At 42.2% G+C, this 17,522-nt stretch overlaps 1 protein-coding gene across 3 annotated transcripts in view; it reads right to left on the bottom strand.

The window, feature by feature from the left end:
• The window catches only part of LOC120066100 (pleckstrin homology domain-containing family A member 7-like), a 172,574-nt gene extending 159,132 nt beyond the window's left edge, over positions 1-13,442 (bottom strand). For all 3 annotated transcript variants that reach the window (XM_039017206.1, XM_039017207.1, XM_039017208.1), the window contains exons 1-3: positions 13,325-13,442; positions 13,130-13,206; positions 12,906-12,963 (exon numbers count right to left, since the gene is read on the bottom strand). In XM_039017206.1, the coding sequence (XP_038873134.1) occupies positions 12,906-12,963; positions 13,130-13,206; positions 13,325-13,407 (218 nt within the window). In that variant the 5' untranslated portion in view covers positions 13,408-13,442. The remainder of the gene's footprint in view (positions 1-12,905; positions 12,964-13,129; positions 13,207-13,324) is intronic.
• Between the last annotated feature and the right edge of the window lie 4,080 nt (positions 13,443-17,522).

The following is a 17,522-nucleotide window of genomic DNA, read 5'->3' as shown; positions in this document are numbered from 1 at the left end:
GGCAGATCACGTGTAACAACACCTGCACAGGATCGTTACATCCGAACATCAACCCTGCGGGACAGGTACAGGATGGCAACAACAACTGCCCGAGTTACACCAGGAACGCATAATCCCTCCATCAGTGCTCAGACTGTCCTCAATAGGCTGAGAGAGGCTGGACTGAGGGCTTGTAGGACTGTAGTAAGGCAGGTCCTCACCAGAAACAACGTCGCCTATGGGCACAAACCACCGTCACTGGACCAGACAGGACTGGCAAAAAGTGCTCTTCACTGACGAGTTGTGGTTCTCTCTCACCAGGGGTTATGGTCAGATTTGCGTTTATCGTCGAAGGAATGAGCGTTACACCGAGGCCTGTACTCTAGAGCGGGATCGATTTGGAGGTGGAGGGTCCGTCATGGTCTGGGATGTGTCACAGCATCATCGGACTGAGATTGCCTGCAATGACAACAATCTCAACGCTGTGCGTTACAGGGAAGACATCCTCCTTCTCCTCATGTGGTACCCTTCCTGCAGGCTCATCCTGACATGACCCTCCAGCATGACAATGCCACCAGCCATACTGCTCGTTCTGTGTGTGATTTCCTGCAAGACAGGAATGTCAGTGTTCTGCCATGGCCAGCGAAGAGCCCGGATCTCACTCCCATTGAGCACGTCTGGCACCCAGTTCCTACATTTGAATATAAAAAATATAAACATTTATTTTATCAAACTCTGGGACCCTCAGGATGACAAATCAAAGATTACTGAATGTAAGTGCATTATTTAACTTCAGAGGTGAATGTATCAAACCAGTTGCTGGGATAAACGTTTTGTTGCGCACTCTTCTCAAACAATAGCACTGTATTCTTTCACTGTAATAGCTACTGTAAATTGGACAGTGGAGTTAGAATGACAAGACTTTAAGCTTTCTACCCATATAAGACATGTCTATGTCCTGGAAAGTTTGCTGTTACTTACAACCATTGGCTTGCCTGTTTTGCATGTTATTTTGGCATTAATAAGTGTCACATATCAGTTTGCAAACAATGTAAAAAAAAAAAAAGATATATATATGCAGTGTAAATAAAGCCGCATACAAACATGGTCTCTTTTCTGCTTTCTTGAGTAAAGCAGCTCCAAAATGCAGGTGTTTCAGCCTAGCTCAGCGCTTTCTGTTGTGGAGAGGCAGACAGCAGAAAATAGGAGCATTGCGCCGTGATTGGCTCAGTGTTCTGTCACTCATGGGGACACTCCATCACAGGCCAAGTCTAAGTCCTTAGTAAGGGTAGACATCGAACATTTAAGCCCTTTGGGTCCTGCCATAGAGTTACATTAGAAGAGCCCTTACAAGAAGGCTCAAGGTCATTGGCCACAGACAAAATTACATCAAATCACATTATATGTACAGTAGCTTTGATTGGACTGATCATGTCAACATCTTACTTTCAAAATCATAGCTAGCAGTCATCATCATGAATCAAGTGGACAATCTACTGGCAAATCCTTTTCAATCCTCGTCATATGAAGAGAAATAATGTAGAGAAATTATAGATAAAACGTATTGGTGCTCATGGGCCATTGGACATAAACATTACACAACAAGTTGGAAATCGCAAATTCAACAATGAGTGGTTTGGAAGGAATCCGTGGCTAACTACAAGCATTGCAAAGCAACCACTAGCCTGCTTTTTTAAAGAGTATACCTTTATTATTATTCCCCGCAAACCCTACCACCGATCCCCCAATTGGAGTAAACTGATAAACATTTCTGTTTTTACCTTCAATTTATACATCTTATACACATTTTACAGACACAGTCTACTTTATAATAGTTCTCTCTTGTTTGTTCTTAGTCCTTCCTCTATTTCTGTTGTCCATCCAGTTTGATTTCCACTTGTAACTGTGCTATTTCACAAAAGCTCTGCACCTATACACATTTCACAGATCCCGTATGCCCTACATTGTTTATCTTGTTATTAGTCCCACCCTTCAGCTCCACTCAACCCTTCCCATCTATCTTCCAACATCATCCATTTCGGATTTTTATTTGCCATATCTTTTTCAACTGTGCTGTTTCACAAAAGATTTGAATCTTCCTATTCTCATAGCTTCCACGGATTGTAAATTAAAAATAAACATTTTTGCTAAAATAATTATTATATTATTGATTGATTGACTATGGCTTTTCAAATCCCCCAGTATTGCTATCTGTAGCGTTAGTTCTACGCAAATGTTGCAATTCTTCAGCCATTCCTGGACCTGTGACCAAAAACGAGCTACATACGGACAATACCAAAATAAATGATCTAATGACTCTGCCTCCTCACAGCAGAATCTGCAGAGCTGGGAAGATTGTATCCCCCATATATATAACATTCTATTAGTTGCAAGAATTTTATACAGTAATTTAAATTGAAAAATTCGAAGTTTTGAATCCGGCGTTGTTTTGCGTATCAATTCATAAACCATGTGCCATGGAATGGGTACATCGAAAATCTCTTCCCAACTATTTTGCAATTTATATGGCACAGCTGTCAGTTTTTTGGTCCTTAAATTAAATTGGTATATGTTTTTATTTATCACACTTTTCTTTAACCATTTATGTTCTTTAATATAGGGCCGACATACAAGTTCCTTACTTTTTTCCCCTTCTACTTGCCTCTTCCATTTTTGTGGTAATGCTGCAATTAATTGGTTGTAATTTTGGGTAGAGCAGACATTTCCATATGTCTGTGTTAGCTGCATGTGTGACATTACTCCACCAGTCCTATTTATGATATCATTCACAAAAATTATACCTTTTTAAAACATTTCTTCGATAAATACAGTTTTTTTATCAATTACTATATTTGAATTTAACCACAATATTTGTTGTACTATTTGTTCCGTCCTTTCAGGTGGATTAAACTGAAATTGCAACCAACTTTCTAAGGCTTGTTTAAAAAATAAAGATATTTTGGAGATGATTTCCTTTTCAAACAACCGAAAGTGAGCAGGTGTAATCTGAATAAAGGGAAAAAGGCCCTTCTTGAACATAGGATGAGACATTCGTACCAATCTACTAGAGAACCAGTTTGGATTTAAGTATAACTTTTGTATGACTGATGCCTTTAGTGAGAGGTCTAATGCTTTAATATTTAATAATTTCTGCCCTCCGAATTCATATTCGTTATATAAATAGGCCCTTTTAATTTTATCTGGCTTGCCGTTCCAAATAAAATGGAATATTTTTTGTTCATATAATTTAAAAAGCAGATCACTAGGTGTAGGCAAAACCATAAGCAAATAGGTAAACTGTGATATGATTAAAGAGTTAATCAGGGTGATTTTCCCACAAATAGACAGGTATTTTCCTTTCCATGGTAGCAAGATCTTATCTATTTTTGCTAACTTTCTATAAAAATTTATTGGAGTGAGATCATTTCTTTCTTTTGGGATTTGTATACCGAGTATGTCCACATCTCCGTCAGACCATTTAATTGGTAAACTACATGGCAATGTAAAATGTGTATTTTTTAGTGATCCAATACGTAATATGGTACATTTATCATAATTTGGTTTTAATCCAGAGAGGATGCCCCACCAAGATTTACATGCTAAACTCGCCACTGCTTACTACGTCATTCTAGTCACATTACACACGTTAGCAACAACCGTCCCACCGATCCTACGGGGATCCTTAAGATGTTTTTAAAGAATGTATAGACCTAGGCCTATGTTTTTGTATAGGTGGAGTTATGGGCCAATTTGCAGAAGTTCACTTTTATTCCAATAAGTACACATGTGGAACTGCATAAAAAAATTATATCATTTTTATTTCAAACCATTTTGAAATGTTGATCCCAATGTCACACATTGGCCCAATTATTTGTAGAAAGACCCATACAGCTCTCCAAAGCCCCTTGGAGGTCTAAGTGGAGCCATTACCAACTTGCTCCCACCTACCCAGTGCCTTCAGATCTGCTAACAGGCTAAAGGAGGAGGCTAAGAGGACTTGGGTTTAGGGGGTAGGGGCTAGAAGTGCCATCTTTCATTAGAGATTGGCCCTGACATCTGCTACTCACTCCTGGCTGGGCCATCTGCATCCCCCCCCAGTCTTTCTGTACCAACCATCCCTCCTCCAATAGGCACAGCCGGAGTTAAGATCCCTCTGACATTCCTGCGAGGGGTTTATCCCCTAGTTTTCCTCTTTCATCCCTAGGATTTGATCCCGCTCTGCCCCTGCAGCGCACGCACGATAGCGGGCTCAAGGGACTCCTGAAGGGGCTCCGAGCAAGCTACCCCCCCTCCCCCATTTGTAGCCCCTGACATCCAAAGGGAGGAGGGGGTGTATGTGACGTATGTGTGTGTGGACCCTCCCCTGGAGCGTAAGCAGGACTATTCACCACAAACCCCAGGCAAATAAGAGTCTGGAGGAGTAACAGTTGAGACGGATATGAAATGTGGCCCAATGCAAACAGCCAGAGGCACAGATAAGGCACACATTTGGCCTTCCTATCTCCATAATGAATTCATCATCATCTTTGAGCTCAGTCTGTTTTGTTGATGTGTTAGTAAGTAGAAAGAATGGGGTTTCGGATGGCTGCGTTTTGGTGACGCACATAAAGACGGTTAGAATATGCGGTGAGATATTGTGAATGCACAGGTGGGTACATGCTCTTTTCTTTCACTTGAGTGCCTCTGGGAGACTTGTGTTTTGGTGGTCTAAAAAGTGGGTACACTTTCAGTAGTTCCTTCCACTTAAAGCACACAGCTCCCATTCAGGTAGTTGACATAGAGAGTTGGCTTGACAAATCCGGAGAAAAGACAGATTAGGTATCTAAAGAAAGTAGCTATGCTTTGGGTCGTGTTTATTTTTTTCATTGTATTACAATTAGTGTTCATTATTAGTCCTCTGTCATTGTATCATCCAAAGTGCTGGAGTACAGAGCCAAAACAACAAACATTTGTCCCTGTCCTGGTCCCAGGCCTGTTTGCACCTAATTGATTGACATTGTCTTGTCTTACCAACTCCTACGGCCAAACAGACCTGGGACCAGGCTAGACCACACTACTCCTGAGCGAGAGAGAAGCACAGTGAGAGGGCATTTCACCAGAACTCTCCCATGTCTGTGGTATGAGCAAGGCAGTTAACACACTGTTCCCCGAGCGCCCCAAAGACGTGGATGTCGATTTAAGGCAGCCCACCGCACCTCTCTGATTCAGAGTGGTTGGGTTAAACGCGGAAGACACATTTCAGTTGAAGGCATTCTGTTGTACAACTGACTAGGTATCCCCCTTTCCCTTTCATGTCTCTGAAGAGAATGCCAAAAATGGACAATAGTAAATTGACTAAGGGGGGAGAGTGGGGTTGTGTTATGAGAGCATACAAGAAATGGGGCGGATTAAGACACACACACACACACACAATTGATAAAAACAGACTGCACCGATCTAAGGGCATAACGGTTACTTTAAGTGGACATTCAGATCACAGGGGGAGGTCGTAAATTACAGAACTGAGGGTCCAAAGACAATGAAAAACACATTCCATTGGAGAGAGCTCTTTGATATTGTAAAAAAAAAATATGAAAACATGTTCAGCCAGTCAGTAGCAGTGCCGGCCAGAACAAACACTGTTTGAGCCCTTGAGATGTTACAGAAACATAACCTTTGGAAATAGTCCTCCCCACAACTAGAATAGGATATTGGGTTGGAATGGTGTTATACTTCACCTTCACCTATATATATATATATATATTATACTGAAGTCACTCACTAGGATTCATTTCACCACGGAGTATTGATCCTGCAGTAGTCCTGAGTTGCATAATAGCATTATGTCACATAACAGCAGACCCTATGTCACGGTAGGGGTATCTGGAATCATAACACGACATGCTGCCAGGTCACAGTTGTGATGCTCTGCACTCCTGGCAAGGAGTTTGGGGCTCCCGCGTGGCGCAGCGGTCTAAGGCACTGCACCTTAGATCTAAGGCACTGCACCTTGGTTCGAATCCAGGCTGTATCACCAGCGGCCGTGATTGGGAGTCCCATAGGGCGGTGCACAATAAGAATTTGTTCTTAAAATGACTTGCCTAGTTAAATAAAATGTCACATTTTAGAGTGGAGACAGACACTACACACTGGAAAAGGAACTTCATTGAACACCGACATTAGCAAATAGCATGCAAGTGCCCTGAGCTTCATTGTTTACATTACCTCCCTTTATAGGTATCAAGAGTGCTGGGCCTTCACAATACTACAATAACAGCTGTATGTAAATCATAGCACATAGGAAAACTACACATAAATGCAATTTCCCAAGGAACACAAAGAAATAAAACAATATATTGAGTCACACTGACAGCGGAAGATAAACTGGGGGAAATCAACGTGTGAAATCTCAACTAGTGTGTAAATCGACAATGGACAGTAGCCTAATACACCTTACTGAAACTAATAGCGAAGAGGTACACGATAACACATCGAGCCTCACGTCAAGATCATAAGTGTCAAGATCATAAGTGTCGTAGATGTCGAAAACATCCCGAATCAGATTGTCAAACACGCGCAACATTTTTTGCAGACTAAAGCAGTAGCTGTGATATTGAACAACCAATTTTCCAGATAGTCAAACAATAGCCGCAAGTGTTCAATGCACAACCAAGTCAACAAGAGAGGGTGCGTTGTATACTAGCCCTTGGTCACGACTCTCAGTTCCATTACACGTAAGAGTCATTGGACGATGGCGTCTTCCGTACGGGGGAAGTTTTGTTGGGAGCCCCAGGGCGCTAGGTCTGAACATTAACACGCATCGCTTGCGGTACAGGACCTAATCTTTCATATCAGCAAGAACTCATTTTCAATTTTTTTTTTTTTAAGTTCAATTGATACACACCTTTATAGGGTTAGGATTATGGGTTCCCACACGGCCACATCTCCATGTTACAGCGCTGGTTTACAGAAAACAGATCTGACTACCTGTGCTAATTAGCTAGCTGCGTCTCCTTAACACCTGTATGTAGGAAGGCAGATGCCACAAAAGTGTTGTCGCTGAAAAATACTGTCGGGCGCAACTGCTAAAACAGAGGTACAGTCAGTGGTGACCCGTCATTCAGGGAAGGTGGGGCAGAGTCCCACCTTTTTGAGCAGCACTTTTTGGTTAAAAAATATATATATTACCGTTCAAACGTTTGGGGTCACTTAGAAATGTCCTTGTTTTTAAAAGAAAAGCTAATTTTGTCCATTAAAATAACATCAAATTGATCAGAAAATAAAGTGTAAACATTGTTAATGTTGTAAATGACTATTGTAGCTGGAAACGGGAGATTTTTTATGGAATATCTACATAGGCCCATTATCAGCAACCATCACTCCTGTGTTCCAATGGGACGTTTTGTCAGCTAATCCAGGTTATTCATTTAAAAAAAGGAAAAATTAGAAAACCCTTTTGCAATTATGTTAGCACAGCTGAAAACTGTTGTTCTGATTAAAGAAGCAATAAAACTGTCCTTCTTAGACTAGTTGAGTACCTGGAGCATCAGCCTTTGTGGGTTCAATTACATGCTCAAAATGGCCAGAAACAAAGAACTTTCTTCTGAAACTCGTCAGTCTATTCTTTTTCTGAGAAATGATGGCTATTCCATGTGAGAAATTGCCAAGAAACTGAATGTCTGGTACAACGCTGTGTACTACTCCCTTCACAGAACAGCGCAAACTGGCTCTAACCAGAATAGAAAGAGAAGTGAGAGGCCCCGGTGCACAACTGAGCAAGAGGACAAGTACATTACAGTGTCTAGTTTGAGAAACAGACGCCTCACAAGTCCTCAACTGTCAGCTTCATTAAATAGTACCCGCAAAACACCAGTCTCAACGTCAACAGTGAAGAGGCGACTCCGGGATGCTGGCCTTCTAGGCAGAGTTGCAAAGAAAAAGCCATATCTAAGACTGGCCAATAAAAATAAACAATTAAGATGGGTAAAAAGAACACAGACACTGGACAGAGGAAGATTGGAAAAAAGTGTTATGGACAGCTGGATGCTGGAGGAGTGCTTGATGCTATCTGTCAAGCATGGTGGAGGCAATGTGATGGTCTGGGGGTGATTTGGTGGTGGTAAAGTGGGAGATTTGTACAGGGTAAAAGGGATCTTGAAGAAGGAAGGCTATCACTCCATTTTGCAACGCCATGCCATACCCTGTGGACGGCGCTTAATTGGAGCCAATTTCCTCCTACAACAGGACAATGACTCAAAGCACAGCTCCAAACTATGCAATAACTATTTAGGGAAGAAGCAGTCAGCTGGTATTCTGTCTATAATGGAGTGGCCAGCACAGTCACCGGATCTCAACCCTATTGAACTGTTGTGGGAGCCGCTTGACCGTACGGTACATAAGAAGTGCCCATCAAGCCAATCCAACTTATGGGAGCTGCATCAGGAAGCATGGGGTGAAATCCTTTTTTTATTTTAAATGTCATACAAACATGGTCTCTTTTTTGCTTTCTTGAGTAAAGCAGCTCCAAAATGCAGGTGTTTCAGCCTAGCTCAGAGCTTTATTTGGTGGTGGGGCTAGCCAGCCGAAAAATACAGAGCGTTGCGCCTGATTGGCTCAGTTTTCTGTCACTCATGGGACAGTACGTCATCCCCAATTCTAAGGTTAGAGCTCAAAACTGTTAGCCCCTTGGGTTCTGCCGTAGAGTTATATTAGAAGTGCCCATCCAAGAAGGCTCAAGGTTATTGACCACAGATAGAATGACATCAAATCACGTTCTATCTACAGTAGCTTTGATTGGACTGATGTCAACATCTTACTATCAAAGTCTTAGCTAGCAGTCATCATCAGTTGTCATCAAGTCGACAATCTACTGGCAAATCCTTTTTAATCCTTGTCATATGAAGAGAAATAATGAGGAGAAATTATAGATAAAACGTATTTGTACATAAACATTACACAACAAGTTGGAAATCGCAAATTCAACAACGAGTTGTTTGGAAGGAATCAGTGGCTAAGAGTTGCAAAGAAACCACTAACGTTAGCCTGCTATTCAATGGAGTGGCTGTGGGGTTTTTATCTCTCCCAGAGTTCCCACCATAAATCCAGAGAATGCCAGACTTTGATGACAAAATGTGCCTACAAAAGGACCGCTGTGCCACCTTCACAAGGTGAGTCCAAAAATGTATTGTATGCTGCTACATAAATGGTGTAACATGCAAGGGAGAAATGTATACTGTAGCTAAGAAATGAATACGAAGTGTATGTTGTGTAGTAAGCAGTTAGTAGCCCATGTGCCTCACCCTAATAATTTGGTCTATTTTCACCTCTTAATTTCACCTACTGTTCTAACTTGGTGGTGCACAAATAGCCTATAACATGTTTTAGAGAAATGTAATCATTGAATATTGTAAGAGCTTTCATTTTCTGCTTATATGCCCCCTTTATTTATCTTACGGTTCTGTCTGACGGCCCATGTTCTGAAATCTGTCACTGTACATTTCAAAAAGTGCTGAACAAATAGTTATATTGACTACGTCAGTCATCGGTTGCTCGTTAATTAGATTGCCTCTTATCCGCTTGTCGTCCCCTTATGCCATAATTTGTACATCTCAATTGTCAGTAGAAACTACATTTGTTGAAGCAAGTCCGCCATATCAGCTATGCTTTTTTTTAAGGCAGTAAATGAGGCTGAATGAACTGTTTCGCTGCCAGACAAGGCTCTGCTGAAAGACAGGTGTAGCAGTGGTAAGGTGTTGGGACTCGGCTCTGCTGTTGGGACAGCTTTATGTAGGCCCTAACAGTTTGTGGGCACCGTTTGTCATCATTATAGTGCAACCAACGCATTGTTTGGTGTTGTGTAGTGGCTTTGCTGGAATGATTCCCACATTTTTTTTTTTGCCCCACCAAGACTGACATGCTAAAATCGCCACTGGGTACAGTGAGTAAGTATTTTGCATTTGTGAAATTATTTTGATGTGATATGAAAGTAGAGGGATTTATGTTTCTAGAACCATACCACAATTGAGAATCAATTCACGTTTAGATAGAGTATTTGGCTGTTTTGGCTTCCAGAGCCAATTCGCCTATAAACAGAACATGTAAGATCCCTGGACTAAAGAGTAACGTTAGGTTCCTTTAGTCCACATATGTCAGAGTCAAGGCCCGCGGGCCACATCCGGCCCGCGAGAAGGTTTTTTACGGCCCCTGGGATGATCTTGATTTATTATTAGAACCGGCCCGCAGACCGCAGCAAGCCGGCAGCCCGCAGATCTTTTACACGCAGCAATACTACATTTCCCACAATGCAACGGTGACGCACCGAGCAGTAGGCTGCTTCATTTCAATATTTATTGGCACAGCAGTCGTCAGCATCACAGTAAAATTAACTTTCAGATACCCATCAAAAATGGCAAAACGGAGGTGGGAGTCGGAGTATATGTTCACGGAGGTAGCTGGAAAACCTGTGTGTCTTCTGTGTGGAGAAAGTGTGGCGGTACTGAAAGAGTATAATCTGAGACGACATTATGAAACGAAACACGCGGACAAAAACAAGAATATGGACATGGAACAAAGGCTACAAAAGGCAGAGGAATTAAAACGAGGCCTCAAATCTCGACAGGCTCTGTTCAAAAAAGCCAAATCACAAGGCCAGGCTGCTGTCAAGGCCAGTTTTATTTTGGCAGAAGAGATCGCTAAATCAGCCCGGCCATTTACGGAGGGGGATTTCATCAAAAACTGCATGATTAAAGTTTGTGACGAAGTTTGCCCAGAAAAAAGGCAACTCTTTTTAAATGTGAGTCTGAGCAGAAACACCATTGCCGAGAGAGTAGACCAGTTGTCCATCAATCTAAAAGAGCAGCTTGTGAAAAAGGGAAAAGATTTCATTGCATATTCCTTGGCTGTGGATGAGAGCACCGACATTTCTGACATTGCCCAGTTGTCAATTTTCATCCGCGGAGTGGACTCCAGCCTAAGCGTGACAGAGGAGTTTTTGGCTTTACGTCCTATGCATGGCACAACTACGGGGCATGATTTGTATGAAGAGGTGTCAAGATGTGTAAATGAGATGGAGCTGCCTTGGGAAAAACTCGTGGGTTTGACAACCGACGGAGCACCTGCGATGTGTGGACACAGGAGCGGACTGGTGGCGAAGATACGGGAAAAGATGCAAGAGGAAAACGCGACAGGTGAGCTGACAGCTTATCATTGTATCATACACCAGGAAGCGTTGTGCGGTAAAGCCTTGAAAATGGAGCATGTAATGAGCATCATCACGCGCACAGTTAACTTTATCAGAGCCAAAGGTTTGAATCACCGCCAGTTCAAGGCATTTCTGACGGAGTTAGAAACGGAGCATGGTGATTTGCCTTATCACACAGAGGTGCGATGGCTAAGCCAGGGAAAGGTGCTTCAAAGATGTTTCGAGCTTCGTGAGGAGATTTGTCTGTTCTTGGACAGCAAAGGGAAAGACACAACACAACTCCGAGACGAAATGTTTCTGTGTGAAATGGCTTTTCTGTGTGACATTACGAGTCATCTGAATGCAATGAACTTGCAGCTGCAGGGTCGGGATCATGTCATCTCTGATATGTACAGTACAGTGAAGGCATTTAAAACCAAACTGACTCTGTGGGAGACGCAGATGCGGAAAGAAAATTTGAGCCACTTTCCCAGCTGCCAGACCATGAAAGAGAAGCTCTCTACCAGTGCGTTCCCGAGCGCACAGTTGGCTGATAAAATAGGTATGCTTGCCGCTGACTTTCGACGCCGATTTGCTGACTTTGAAGCACAAAAAAGCAGGTTGGAACTGCTCGGTAACCCATTTGCTGTTGACGTGGACAGCTCACCACCAAACCTCCAAATGGAGTTGATTGACCTCCAATGCAATGATGCACTGAGGGCAAAATATGCGGCAGTGGGTGCTGCGGAGTTCGCCCGTTTCCTCCCCGACACAATGCCCCAGCTGCGCATCCAGGCTGCTCAAACGTTGTCTATGTTTGGCAGCACATACCTGTGTGAACAACTGTTTTCTTTGATGAACCTGAACAAAACATCACACAGAAGTCGACTTACTGCTGAACACCTCCACTCAATTCTGAGGATTTCCTCAGCTCAGAGCCTTACCCCGAACATTGATGAACTTGTGGAAAAGATGGGACACCACCAAGTATCACCCTCAACCTCAAACAAGTGAACATTACTGTGCAATCACATATTTAGAGTTTTTACTCAGTTCAAGTTTAAAAGTTAAAGTTTAATATTTGTTTTCACTGCATGTTACTTCTCCTTAAACAAAGTGTTGTTTTTGATTAATAGATTTTTGCACTTTATTTTATTGTATTTCAATCCAATTATATTTTAAAAATATTTCAGTTGAGTGGATGATAGAAAATTGCTATTATTGTTTTTTTCTTTGAAGTAAATTTAGCCCACTTTTGCTAAAATAGAAAATATAGGCTACTGATGGTGCCTTGAATACCGGTTTCTTTCATTTAATGTTCATGTTATGGGGATTTTTATATAAAGGAAATTTGTCTTTTGTGTCTGTTGAAAATTAAAGATTACTGACAGAGCCATAAGAAAATATTGCTTTATTTATCTGATCATATTGGAATATATTTGTTAGGTTTTCAGTAGGTTCAATTAGGTTCACTAGACTATATGCGTCATTTAAAAAATTTTCAATGAACATTCGAACAGTCCGGCCCTCGGCTTGTAGCTAAATTTTTTATTTGGCCCTCCGTCCATTTGACTTTGACACCCCTGCTTTAGTCCATTATCGGGCTAGTTGTAAACCAACTGTAACTGAAGTATTTTAACCTATGAACACACACACCTGTCAGTAAGAGGAGCCATATTTTTTGCTCCCCTAGTAACCTCAACGGCAGTAGTGCGCTCAGGTACTTCGCCACAACATAATATAGTCGAATTCAATTGCTTTGACTTACTTTATGAAGTAGCTGGCCCCTTCGTTCGTGAAACCCTCTTCCCATCCTCGAGGTAAATCTGCAATGGGCGAGTAAAAATGTGCGTTATCTTCGAGGGTAGGCGCATTCCCTGAAAGTTTCGTGCATCATTAGGCTACCGGTATATCAACAACGCACAAAAGAAACCCGCTCTTCTGTGAAGTAGGCCAAACAGCATTAATAATCTGATACGAATGCATGCATACCTGACCGTATCATGTGTCCGGAATTGACAGGTTCGCCCGTTTTCGGATGGAGCCAAGCAGTTGTGTTCGTTTCATCGCTGCCAGAAAGACAAAACACCTGTTAAGAGGAAATAAACACTAGCCAATCGAACTCTCCTTAAAGAGCCAAAAAAGAACGACCACATTTCGCCTCGCCAAAGCACATATCCGACTCACTGAACGAAAAACACCCTGCCATCTCCGCAGACACCGTAGGACCAGTGCTCAGGTAAGGTCTCCCGCCCGAGCGGCGCCGCCATGATCCCGGTATGAAGTCCTATTTCATTCCCTCTTCATGGAGTCTCCAGGGCACTCAAATCCAATGATCACCGCCAGGGCGAAGAGGCGAATAAAGGGGAGGGCTGTCAGCTAGGCTACTCAGTTGACGGAGAAGTACGTTTTCTGAGTAGCCTACTTTTGTCTGCCGACTGAATGAAAGTTACACGTAGTTGAAAACAAAAAGGAGCTTTAGAGTAGCGGCTTTGGTTAATTTAAGGTTTTGTAGTTACACGTGTAAGCCAATTATTGCTCTCAAAATAGTTTTTCAGAGGCATTTTCTTATTTAACGCAGGGTCCCCAAGGCAATCGGTGTATTGCAATCTATACTGAACAAAAATATAAATGCAACATGTAAAATGTTGGTCCCATAAAAGATGGCAGACATTTTCCGTGTGCACAAAAATAATATTTCTCTCAGATTTTGTGCGCAGATTTGTTTATATTCGTGTTAGTAAGCATTTCTCCTTTGCCAAGATAATCCATCCACCTGATAGGTGTGGCATATTAAGAATCTGATTAAACAGCATGATCATTACACAGGCTCACCTTCTGCTGGGGACAATAAAAGGCCACTCTAAAATGTGCAGTTTTGTCATACAACGCAATGCCACAGATATCTCAAGGTTTGAGGGAGTGTGCAATTGGCATGCTGACTGCAGGAATGTCCACCAGAGCTGTTGCCAGAGAATGGAATGTTCATTTCTCTACCCTAAGCCACTTCCAATGTCTTTTTGAGAATTTGGCAGTATATCCAACTGGCTTCACAACCGCAGAGCACGTGTATGGTGTTGTGTGGCCGAGCGGTTTGCTGATGTCAATGTTGTGAACAGAGTGCCCCTTGGTGGAGGTGGGGTTATGGTATGGGCAGGCATAAGCTATGGACAACGAACACAATTGCATTTTATAGATGGCAATTTAAATGCACAGAGATACAGATGCACAGTGCCTTTTATCCGTCGCCATCACCTCATGTTTCAGCATGATCATGCAAAGCCCCATGTTGCAAGAAACTCTACATCATTCCTGGAAGATGAAAATGTCCCAGTTCTTCCATGGCCTGCATACTCACCATACATGTCACCCATTGAGCACATTTGGGATGCTCTGCATGGACGTGTACGACAGCATGTTCCAGTTCCCGCCAAAATCCAGCAACTTCGCACAGCCATTGAAGAGGAGTGTGACAACATTCTACAGGCCACAATCAACAGCCTGATCAACTCTATGCAGGGAACCAAAAATATTTGGACAAATGTGGATGCTACCATGATTACGGATAATCCTGAATTAATCGTGAATAATGAGTGAGAAAGTTAGAGGCATACTTATCCAGGGGCTCAACTTTGTTTTTAGAAGTGGGGGGGACATCATTTTAATTTTTATTATGCAGTCGGATAAACACTCCAAACAGCCTACCCGACCTTCTCGGAGGCGTCCACAGGGTCCTAAAGCACACCGCTGCCTCGTTTTGTATCACATTCCAATGATAAAACTGGGGGGGACAAAAATGCAATTTCAAAATGTGGGGACATGTCCTCCCCTTCCCCAGTGAAAGTTGAGCCTCTGTAAATATCATCCCTCCCACCAACAAAATGCTAACTTCCCCTGTTATTGGTGCAAGGTTAGCATGTCTTGGGAGCAACATTCCCTCTAAATTGCGTGTGCGCACTGGCACCGAGACTACTGCGCAGCTCTCCCGGGACTGCCTCACAGAAATATCAGCCCACATAGAGAAGCACTAGATTGTACTTCACAAAATCTTCTAGAGTAGTGCTCACCAACCGGTCGCTTACCTGTTTTGCATGTTATTTTAGCATTAATACATGTCACATATCAGTTTGCAGACAATGTAAAAAATAAAAATAAATCATTGAGTTAATAAAGCCGCATACAAACATGGTCTCTTTTTTGCTTTCTTGTTTAAGGCAGCTCCAACATGCAGGTGTTTCAGCCTAGCTCAGAGCTTTCTGTGGTGGTGGGGCAGCCAGCGGAAAATATGGAGCGTAGGTGTTGGTAATGTCCTCTAGTTGCGCCATGATTAGCTCAGTGTTCTGTCACTCGTGGGGACAGTACGTCAGTACGTTCAAGCCCTTTTTTGTGCAATTAATTTATTGTTTAGTGCTTGTTAGCATGTAAATCTTTGTGGGGCCACATTTTTTATAAAAAGTGGGACGCACGCCGGCAAAACCACTACACAACACTAAACAATAAATTAATTGCACAAAAAAGGGCTTGAACGTACTGACGTCCTGTCACAGTAAAGGGAAACGTTGGGAAACGTTGATAGTGTTAACAGGGAACGTGTTCTGCGGTTGTGAAGCCAGTTGGATATACTGCCAAAATTCTTTAATTTTGAAACATAATATTTTTTTTCAATGTCCCAAACAACAATGCATTGGCAGGGCAATTCAAGCAAAGCCAATATGCAGTGATAATATATTGGGCCTATAGCTTACTGACCGGTAGATCTCGGCTTGCATTTTGACTCAAAGTGATCTTGATTAAGAAAAGGTTGGTGACCACTGTTCTAGAGTTTTCCCTGTTAACACTATCAACGTTTCCCTTTACTGTGACAATTGTGATCAAATCAACACAACATTAGCCACTTTCAATGCAACATACCGAAACAAAACAAACTATGCAAGAGATTTTGTTGTAGGCAGAACGCATCGGAGTAGGATTCTATTGTATTGACACGACTAGCATCACTACTCTGGACGGTTCTGACTTAGAATATGTGGACAACTATAAATACCTAGGTGTCTGGCTAGACTGCAAACTCTCCTTCCAGACTCATATTAAGCATATCCAATCCATGCTGCCAAACATACCCTCGTAAAACTGACTATCCTACCGATCCTTGACTTCGGTGATGTCATTTACAAAATAGCCTCTAACACTCTACTCAGCAAATTGGATGCAGTCTATCACAGTGCCATCCGTTTTGTCCACAATGCCCCATATACTACCCACCACTGCGACCTGTATGCTCTCGTTGGCTGGTCCTCGCTACATATTCGTCGCCCAACCAACTGGCTCCAGGTTATCTATAAGTCTTTGCTAGGTTATCTCAGCTCACTGGTCACCATAGCAACACCCACCCGTAGCACGTGCTCCAGCAGGTATATTTCACTGGTCATCCCCAAAGCCAACACCTCCTTTGACTGCCTTTCCTTCCAGTTCTCTGCTGCCAATGACTGGAACGAAATGCAAAAATCACTGAAGCTAGAGACTTCTATCTCTCTCACTAACTTTAAGCATCAGCTGTCAGAGCAGCTTACCGATCGCTGCAGTTGTACACACCCCATCTGTAAATAGCCCATTCAACCAACTACCTACCTCATCCCCATATTTGTTTTTGTTTTTCTGCTCTTTTGCACACCAGTATTTCTACTTGCACATCCTCATCTGCACATATATCACTCCCGTTTAAATTGCTAAATTGTAATTACTTCACCACTATGGCCTATTTATTGCCTTACCTCCTTACTTCATTTGCACACACTGTATACAGATTTTTCTATTGTGTTATTGACTGTACGTTTGTTTATCCCTAGTGTAACCCTGTGTTGTTTTTGTCACACTGCTTTGCTTTATCTTGGCCAGGTCGCAGTTGTAAATGAGAACTTGTTCTCAACTAGCCTACCTGGTTAAATAAAGGTGAAATCATTTTTTTTTTTTTAAATAAACTACTCAGCCCATACTCTACACAGACCAGTGCGGCATAAACAATCAGAGCTGCAGTAGGCCTATATGCAAATAGACCATTGCCATATATGGATCTGTGCCATTTATTGAACTGGACTGTGTTTACAGACTGAGCGGTTGTGAGTATATGCGCTTGATTTGAGATCAAAGTGAGAGTTGCATGTAGCCACGTCTGCACATTTTGTTCATACCCTTTGCTAGTTAGTGGGTTATTAGCCCAGTTATATATCATTTGTCGTCAGCAATAAGGAAGTGATTGCTTCCTACAAGAGCACAAAACATATACATTTTTAGACTTTGAAAAGCGAGTCAGGTAAAGAGCTTTTTTTTTGTCTTAAAGGGACAGTGTTTTTGAGACAGGTTTGAATAAGCTAAGTAGCCAATAGGC

Source organism: Salvelinus namaycush, chromosome 21, assembly GCF_016432855.1.
Source record: "Salvelinus namaycush isolate Seneca chromosome 21, SaNama_1.0, whole genome shotgun sequence".
Lineage (NCBI taxonomy): Eukaryota > Metazoa > Chordata > Actinopteri > Salmoniformes > Salmonidae > Salvelinus > Salvelinus namaycush.
This window is presented reverse-complemented; position numbering and strand designations above follow the sequence as displayed.